This window comes from Nicotiana tomentosiformis, chromosome 3 (assembly GCF_000390325.3).
Source record: "Nicotiana tomentosiformis chromosome 3, ASM39032v3, whole genome shotgun sequence".
Taxonomy (NCBI): Eukaryota; Viridiplantae; Streptophyta; class Magnoliopsida; order Solanales; family Solanaceae; genus Nicotiana; species Nicotiana tomentosiformis.
Window position 1 is genome coordinate 45,861,479 of NC_090814.1, and position 9,899 is coordinate 45,871,377.

A 9,899-nucleotide genomic window follows, 5' to 3' on the forward strand; every position below is an offset into this window, starting at 1 on the left:
GTTCATTTCCATAAGTTACATCATTAACAAGTCTCCAAAATAGAACACTATACAATCATAGTTAAAGTGGAACAGATGATATGATTACAATATTTTTAGTTCAACCTTCCCAAAACAAGATACAACCCACACTATGTCTACGGATCCTCTAACCGAAACAAAAGAGTGCTAAGACAGTGCCGGCAACAAGGCCCCCGGCTATACCTCAAAATGCTATGTACAAAGAACAAGAGATACAGGACCTCAAAATGAAGTGGGGCTCACCAAGTCAGCTGAGGAGAGGGTGTGTTGTTGTCACTGATCAACACCACCTGCTATGGAACCACCTGCATCCATTAAAGATGCAGCGCCCCCGACAAAAGGGACGTTAGTACATATGGAATAGTACTAGTATGTAAAACTAAACACCCTCTCATTAGAACGAATAACAGTAAATGGAGAAGGAAACATGAAATCATTAAGAGAGTCAACAGCATCAAGGTGTCAAGTTAAGGGAAAGGTAAATTTCAAGTAAGTTTTAATCCTTTAAGTTGGTAGATCTTTAGCACCGATACACCTCCGTATTTTTGGCACGGAATCCGATTTAAGCCCGATCGGCTAAGTCATCTCACCCCGAGACATCCACTCACAATACCACCATGTGCGCGGCATGGCGTCCGATCTCAGCCCGACCGGCTAAGCCATCTCACTACAATGCCGTGTGGGTTGACATCACATCACATCTTGCTAGCAATAATCGCATCCCATTCAAAGGGAAACATCTCACCACATCATTCTCATCACATATAAAGGGAAACAACCTCATCACATTAACACGAGGACTTACCCCTCAATCACTCCTACACTGGCACGTGTAGTTTTGAGGTTAGGTTATTTTGACCTACCCTTCCTCGGTGACTAAACGATACTCCCAAAGCATTTATTATTAAAAGGATTTACAACTCATTTCAACATCTTGTTCTCACCTCTTTGTTTCATTGGCACAATGGCCCCAAATGTAATATCATTGTTGGCACGTTAGCCGCATTTCATATTCTATACCTACTTTTTCACTTTCAAACATCATCATGGATCGTCAACAATAAACATTTTTATTCAAGGCTTTAAGTAAACATTTGAGCAATTAAGGGTCTTAGGCACATGTGATTTCTTGCACAATTCGACATGATAGCTTTCATTAGAATCATGTTTACAAGTCATTACATTTTAACACACAGCCCATACTTAAATCACCTTCTCAAATAGTAACTCAACATAACAAGAACATTTAGAATACATATTGAACGCATATATCTTTTGACACAAGGCTTATTCGAAATAATCAATTTATAATTAGCAACACGGGACTTACAAGGCCATTGTGGGGTTCAATTCAAAAAGAGGAGTTTAGCCAACATATCTGGCTTTGAGCTTTTCTTAATTCACTACACAGTTCCGGAAGTCCTAGCAACTTTGATCTATTTAGAGATATAGAAAGATTGAACACAAATTAGGAAGGAGTTCATGGTTCCAGCTCATTTGAGCATTTTATCAAACACTAGGTGGGTATTATGAATTCAAGGTTCTCCTATGGTGGATTCCTTCATTCCACTACCCAAAGCCTATCCAATTTAGCTCAACAATCTCCCCCCAAACCTTGATAGTATATGTATGCATAATGGACAACTCCCACACCCAAGGATTGCTTTTCTCATTACCTATTTTCAGTTAAATCCCTAAATTGAGGGCTAGGGAGTAGAATCTTACCTTTAGGATGAAAGCTTAGGGAGATTTTCCTTGCTAATTCTCCAAGCCTTGAGCAAGAATTAAGAAACAATAAGTTTAGGAATCCCCTTTCACTCTAGAGCCCTCCCCCACTCTCAAAATATTCTCAAAATATAAGATTTTTACCTTACAAATAATCTTCAACGACTATATATCGAAATAGGGTCGGGTTAAAAAATTAGAAAATTGAAGCCCCGATGCAGATCTGCGGTCGCATATGCTACCGCATAACGCTTCTGCGGCCCGCAGAATGGACCACATAATGACCCTCCGGAACTGGGCATTTCGACTTCACTCTGTGACAGGTCTACGGCCCGCAGACCAATTCTGCGGTCGAATAATGCGCGGCAGAACTTCCCTCCGAAAATTTTTATGTTGGATTTGCGATGGATTGTGCGGCCCACAAAACTATTATGCGGCTGCATAATGGTCCTAAAATTAGCTCAAGTTTCTGCTTCATTCCACGGAAGATCTGCAGTCCGCATATCAGTTCTGCGATCACAGAATGGACCGCAGAAAATGCCCTACACTGCCAAAACATTTCTTAAACTCCCCAACGCACTGTCCAACCCAAAATGTCCGGGTTTTAGGTCTACAATCATCAACGCATAAGTCTACCTCGACACCACAAAACCACGGGTTTTAGGTAAAATTGTACGGGGCCTTACATCCGGGTACGTGGTTCCCGAGGTGACTTTTAGGGACTTTCCGATTTGGGTTGGGTAATTACTCTAATTGATGAATTATGAACTTTTGAGCATATATTGATTAGTTTGTATGACCTTTGCTAGTTTCGGATTGCTCGGCATCGATTTGGGGAAAATAATGAGGTTGAAGGGCCGAATAGTGGACTTGAAAGAGATGTAAGTCTCTTGCCTAACCTTCAAAGAGGGAATTATCCCCGTAGGTATTTAACTTGTTATTTTCTAATAATTGTGGGAGCTACGTTTGCACGAAGTGACGAGAGTCCGTACGTAGCTAAAAATCATGTTTATGTTCGGGTAAACATAGAACGTTATCATGCAATATTTGTATTATTTGAACCCAACATGTTAGTTTAATTCCTTGAATATATGATTGAAATTGATTAGGGATCATGTTAGGACGAGCTTCGTTAATATGAGTTTTGGCAGAATATTCAATTGTTGATAGAAAATTATGCTTTTTATGTGCTTATCCTGGTGTTGTAAGTGTATGACTCGTAGTCCAAAGAGTTTTCCTATACTCGTGGATCGGGTCGAACGCCTCAGTAATATATATTGAGATGTATCCATGGATCGAGCCGTACGACCTCGGTAGTGTATGTACACGATTATTATGGATCGGGTCGTACGACCTCAGCATAATGTGTGCGTAATATCACTAGGAGTCCGAATATACATGATATTTCCTTCATGACTTGAGAATTTATATTTACTTGATGGTTCTTATTTGTTGAAATGGCATGTGATATTTGGGGATTTTAAATTGATATTTTGTTAAAGAATCACGTTATTTATTGTTTCTTATTCCATTGTTACCATTGTATTTAATGCCTAATTATAATTCTTGCACTTTATTTACTGACCACTAGTAAGTGTCTATGTCGACCCCTCGTCACTACTTCTTCGAGGTTAGACTATATAATTACTGGGTACACGTTGATTTATGTACTCATGCTACACTTCTGCACAAATTGTGCAGGTACTGAGGCAGGTACATCTGGTATCCGATCGACCATGCATCCACTTTCGACAGACACGTAGTGGTGAGTTGCTCCCCCATGCTCTGATTTGCAGCACCCGGAGTCTCCTTCCTGTTGCATTTTATATTTCTGTCTATTTTATTTCAGACAGTACTTGTAGTGGTTTGTATATTCTACTAGATTGCTCGTGCACTTGTGACGCTGGATTTTGGGAATTTCTAGTTGATGTTTATGGTTTTTGCCTATTAATATCACTATTTCACTCTTACATTTTATTTATGTTTTATATCACCATGGCCTTCTATACTTAGTTTCTTTATTAAATAAAATTCATGATTTTAAAAGGTAATAAAATGAATAACTAAATGGATAGTTCACAGTTGGCTTGCCTAACGGTAGCGTTGGGCGCCATCATGGCCTATAGTGGGAACTGGGTCGTGACAGCTTGGTATCAGAGCACTAGGTTCAAATAGCTCTCATAAGTCATGAGCAGCCCTAGTAGAGTCTTGCAAATCGGTGCAGAGATGTTCGTACTTATCTTCGAGAGGCTATAGGTGTTAGGAAACTTCTCTTTCTTCATCTCATATCAATCAGTTGATGTTGTGCTAAGTATATTTCTCTTATTCTCTCATAGATGGTGAGAACGTGCACTACGGTTGTACCTGGAGGTAGAGGGGCTGCTCCCCCAGTTGTTAAAGGCCGCGGCAAAGGCTGAGGGAGGACCACTGCTCCTGCTAGAGGGCGAGGGCATCCTAGAGTTGCTCATGTTTACCACCAATGGATCAAGTGGAGGATCCTATTATTGAGGAGAAGGATAAGGCGCCTGCAGCTAAGCCGGCCCCAACAAATTTTATGACTGCACCGGGATTTCAGGAGGTCATGGGCCGTTGTTGCGGTTCATGGATTCTATGACTCAGGCTGGGCTATTCCCGACTGATCCGGCCATATCTTAGGAGGGAGGGGCAGCACAGAAACCTACCGCTAAGGCTCCACGGCATGTTGCTGCCATTTATCAGACCCCACGTGCACTACCTGCGGGCGGGGCCCAGCCAGTTGAAGTGGTTACACCAGAGCCCAGACCAGCCGCGACCGTTGAGCAGCAGAAGTGACTGGACAGATAGACTAGGCTACATCCTCCTATCTTTGGTGGTAAGCGGCATGAGGACTCGTAGGATTTCATTGATCGTTGTAGGGACAGGCTACATAATATGGGAGTATTGGAGTCCAATAGGGTGGACTTCACCACATTTCAGTTGGAGGTCAAAGCCCATAGATGGTGGCAATCTTACCTTTGTAGCAGGCCAACAGGTTCACCTCCCTTGACTTGTGACCAGTTCGTATGTCTCTTTTTGGAGAGGTTTATTCCACCCTCTCAGAGGGAAGAGTTACAGGGTCAGTTTGAGCGGCTCCAGCAGGGTCAGATGTCTATGACTGATTATGAGGCAAGATTATCTGATTTGTATCACCACGCACTTATGATACTCCCCACAGATGCAGAGAGAGTGCGGAGGTTTATTGCGGGCTTGCATTATGGTATCCAGGTTGCAATGGCCCGAGAGGTTGAGATAGGGACTTCTTACGAGCAGGTTGTGGAGATAGCTCGAAGGATTGAGGGTATCCACAGCTAAGGCCGATTGTATACGATGGGGGAGAAGCAGCCTCAGCATTCAGGCTAATTTAGTGGCACCCCGTGTGGGGGCAGAGGTTAGTTCATGAGGGACTAGTCTAGCAGGCCTATGTAATCAGCACCACCGTCTTCTCAGAGTGCTCTGACGCATCCCTACTTCAGTGTCATTCCAGAGAGCACCTACTATTTATCGTCTATTCAGGGTTCCTATAGTGGATAATTAGGTCACCAAGGTCAGATCAGGGTTAGTAGTCTTCTGCACTGATAGGTTGCTACGAGTGCGTGGAGCTTGGTCACATGAGGAGGTTTTGCCCCAGGCTTCAGGGCAAGGAAGTACAATAGGGCCATCAACCCATGATCACTGCATCAGCTATCGAACCGCCCATCTGGCCGTCCTGAGGCGGAGGGCATGTTGGTAGGGGTCGCCATAAAGGTAGAGGCCAGCCAGGTGGCGCTCCAACTAGGTTCTATGCCTTTCAAGCCGGACCAGATGTAGTAGCCTCAGATATCGTGACCATATGTATTATTTTTGTCTGCATTAGGGATGCTTTGATACTATTTGATCCAGGGTCTACTTATTCCTATGTATCTTCTCTATATGCTCCTTATTTGGATGTCTCTCGTGAGTCCTTGGGTGTTTTTGTATATGTGTCCACCCAGTGGGTAATCTGTTGTTGTGGATCAGTTTTACCGATCATGTGTAGTGACTTTCTGTGGTTATGAGACCAAAGTGGATCTTCTATTGCTTGGTATGACCGACTTTGAGGTCATCATGGGCATGGAATAGTTTTCTCTGTACCATGTCATTCATGATTTCCATGCCAAGATTGTTACCTTGGCGATGCCAGAGTTGCCTAGATTAGAGTGGAGGGGTTCATCCATTAGTACATCTAGTCGGGTCATCTCTTTCTTGAAGGCTCAACAAATGGTCGAGAAGGGTTGTTTGGCCTATCTGGCTTATGTTTGGGATACTTCTATGGAGACTCCCATGATTGATTCAGTGCCCGTAGTGCGAGAGTTCTATGATGTATTTCCTTCTGATCTACTAGTCATGCCACCAGATTGTGATATCGATTTCAGTATTGATTTGGCACCAGGCACCCAGCCTATCTGTATTCCACCGTACCGCATGGCTCCAAAGAAGTTGAAAGAGTTAAAAGAACAGCTTGAGGAATTGCTCGAGAAGGGGTTCATCAGGCCGAGTGTGTCACCTTGGGGTGCACCGATATTGTTTGTGAAGAAAACGGATGGGAGTATGCGGATGTGCATTGATTACCGCCAATTGAACAAAGAAACTATCAAGAATAAATACCCGTTGCCGCGCATTGATGATTTGTTTGATCCGTTACAGGGTGCTTGGGTGTTCTCTAAGATCGACTTGAGGTCTGGGTATTACCGGCTAAGGATTCGTGCTTTGGATGTTCCGAAGATGGCTTTTCGGACTTGATATGGGCACTATGAGTTTCTAGTGATGTCTTTCGACTTGACTAATGCCCCGACGGCATTTATGGATCTGATGAATCGGGTGTTCAGGCCATATCTTGACTTTTTTGTCATTGTCTTCATTGATGACATATTTAACTACTCGCATAGTATGGAGGAGCATGAGCAGCATTTGAGGATTGTGATTTAGATCTTGCGGGAACAAAAGTTATATGCTAAGTTCTCCAAGTGTTAGTTCTGGTTAGATTATGTGGCTTTATTGGGGCATGTTATATCAGGTGAGGGTATCAAGGTGTATCCCAGGAAGATCGAGGCAGTTCAGAGTTGGCCTCGTCCTACCACAGCGACCAAGATTAGGAGTTTCTTGGGGCTAGCAGGTTATTATCGTCGGTTTGTGGAGGGTTTATCGTCCATTGTAGCTCCTTTGACTAGATTGACCCTGAAGGGTGCTCTGTTCAGATGGTTCGATGGTTGCGAGGTGAGCTTCTAGAAGCTCAAGACCGCATTGACCACAGCACCAGTGTTAGCATTTCCCTCCAGTTCAGGGATGGATACTGTGTATTGCAACGTTTCATGCATTGGCTTGGGTTGTATATTGATGCATGAGGGGCGAGTTACTGCATATTCTTCATGTCAGTCGAACCCCCACGAGAAGAATTACCTTGTGCATGATTTGGAGTTGGCCACGATAGTTCATGCTCTCAAGATTTGGAGGCATTATCTTTATGGGGTGTCGCGCAAGGTTTACACCGATCACCGCAGTTTGTAGCATTTATTTAAGTATAGGGACCTTAATTTGAGGTCGTGCAGGTGGCTTGAGTTACTAAAGGATTATTATATCACCATCCTCTATCATCTGAGCAAAGTGAATGTGGTTGTGGATGCCTTGAGTAGAAAGGCCGAGAGTATGGGTAGTTTGGCATTCATTTTAGTAGAGGAGAGGCCATTGGCTTTGGACATTAAGTCCTTAGCTAACAGACTTGTGAGGTTGGATATTTCCTAGCCCAGTCGAGTTCTTGCACGTGTTATGGCTCAGTCTTCTTTATTTAAGCGGATCAAGACTCGTCAGTATGATGAGCCGCACTTGCTGGTTCATAGAGAGACGGTGCTACGAGGTGGTGCCAAGGAGGTTTTTATCGGTGATGATGGTGGTCTACGACTCCAGGGTCGCCTATATGTTCCTAATGTTGATGGCCTAAGGGAGACGATTCTAGAGGAGGCACATAGTTTGTAGTATTTTATTTATCCAAGTGCTATGAAGATGTATCATCACCTAAGGCAACATTTCTAGTGGCGGCGGATGAAGAAGGACATAGTAGAGTATGTGGCGAGATGTCTAAATTGCTAGCAGGTTACGTATGAGCACCAGAGGCTAGGTGGCCTACTTCAACAGATGGTTATACTGGAGTGGAAGTGGGAGCGCATCACTATGGACTTCATAGTTAGGTTTCCGTAGACGTTGAGGAAATTTGATGTCGTTTGGGTCATTGTCGATAGACTGACCAAGTCGGCACACTTTATTCCGGTAGTGACTACGTACTCTTCAGAGAGGTTGGCCCAAATTTATATTCAGAAGATTGTCCGGTTGCATGGTGTGGCTATTTCCATCATTTCAGATAGAGGCCCTCAGTTCACTTCACATTTCTGGAGAGCAGTACAGAGTGAGTTGGGTACCCGGGTAGAGCTCAGCACGGCCTTTCATCCTCAGATAGACTGGCAATCATAGCGGATAGTTCAGATTCTAGAGGATATGCTCAGAGCATATGTGATTGACTTCGGAGGGCAGTGGGATCGATTCTTACCTTTGGCCGAGTTAGCTTATAAGAACATTTATCAGTCCAGCATCGAGATATCTCCATTTGAGTCCTTGTATGGTCAGCGATGTCGTTCCTACATTAGCTGGTTTGAGCCCGGCGAGGCTAGGTTATATGGTACATATTTGGTAGGGGATGCCTTGGATAAGGTAAAGTTGATTCATGAGTGACTTCGCACAGCTCAGTCGAGGCAGAAGAGTTAGGCGGATCAGAGAGCGCGTGATTTATCATTTATGGTTGGCGAGAAGGTTCTCTTGAAAGAGGGGAAAGCTGAGTCCGAGGTTCATCGGTCCGTTTGAGGTGTTGGAGCGAATTAGATAGGTTTCTTACAGTCTTGCTTTGCCTCCCAGTCTATCGGGAGCTCATCCAGTTTTCCATGTATCTATGCTCCGTAGGTACCATGCCAACATGTCACATGTGTTAGATTACAGTACAGTTCATGTCACGCCCCGACCTTGGGGAGTGCGACTAGCGCTCAACCGAGATATCCTAGTTAAGCAAGCCTACTTGATAGTTTCTACCCGACCTTACCCATGAATAATGCGAAGATGAATGTCCCGAGTTAGACAACGAAAGAGTAACATGTACAACACTAATTTCATTCCTTTTAGGAACCCATTTACAATTCCAAAAATACATTACACATTCGGAGTTTAGAAGTGGAAACATGTGCTACAAGTATAACATTTATAGTTTGACTTTCCCAAATCAAAATATACCCCACACTAAGTCTATGGAGCCTCTAATTGATACAAAAGACACAAGACTCCGATATGAAGTGGGTCTCACCAATTCAGTTGAGAAGAGGGGGTACCGCTATCACTGATTGATGTCGCCTACTATGGAACCACCTGCATCCATTAAAGATACAACGTTCCGACAAAAGGGACGTTAGTACACATGGAATAATAGTATGTAAAGCTAAATACCCTCTCATGGAGTAGAGTAACGACATAAAAGGAGAGAGACATGAGATCAATGAGAGCCTCACATAATATTAAAGTGTCAAGTTAAGAGAAAAATAAATGCTCGAGTAAATATCAATATTTTTAGGTTGGGAGATCATTAGTACCGATACACCATTGTGCTTATAGCATGTATTCCAATCTCTGCACGATCGGCTAAGCCGTCTCACCCCAAAGTATGAGGCTCGATATCAAAACACAACACCACCATGTGCGCGGCATAGTGTTCGATCTCTGCCCGATAGGCTAAGCCGTCTCACCACAATGTGGTGTGGGTTGACATTGTCTTCTGCTAGCAATCATCTCATCCCAATTAAGGGGAATAATCTCAACACATCAGCACGGGGATTTACCCTTCAATCACTCCTACACTGGCACGTGTAGTTTCGAGTTTAGGTTATTTCAACCTACCCTTCCTCGGTGGCTAAACGATACTCCCAAAAACATTTAGTATATAAGGCGTTACAGCTCATTTCATAATCTTTCACACTTTCTTTCATTTCATTAGCACTATTGGACACAAGTGTAATTTTCATTCTTAGCACGATGGCCACATTTCACCATTTATGGTTTCATTCTTTCATTTCCTTTCGAGGATCATC

At 43.4% G+C, this 9,899-nt stretch overlaps 1 protein-coding gene across 1 annotated transcript; it reads left to right on the forward strand.

Annotated features, from left to right (window-relative positions):
- Positions 1 to 4,656: 4,656 nt before the first annotated feature.
- LOC138907742 (uncharacterized) lies at positions 4,657 to 5,076 on the forward strand. Its single transcript, XM_070198350.1, has one exon. The coding sequence runs from the start codon at positions 4,657 to 4,659 to the stop codon at positions 5,074 to 5,076; it is 420 nt and encodes a 139-aa protein (XP_070054451.1).
- Positions 5,077 to 9,899: the final 4,823 nt, after the last annotated feature.

Excerpts from the sequence above, each read along its gene's own strand:
- LOC138907742 (XM_070198350.1), top strand. The coding sequence starts at position 4,657 with ATGGGAGTATTGGAGTCCAATAGGGTGGACTTCACCACATTTCAGTTG.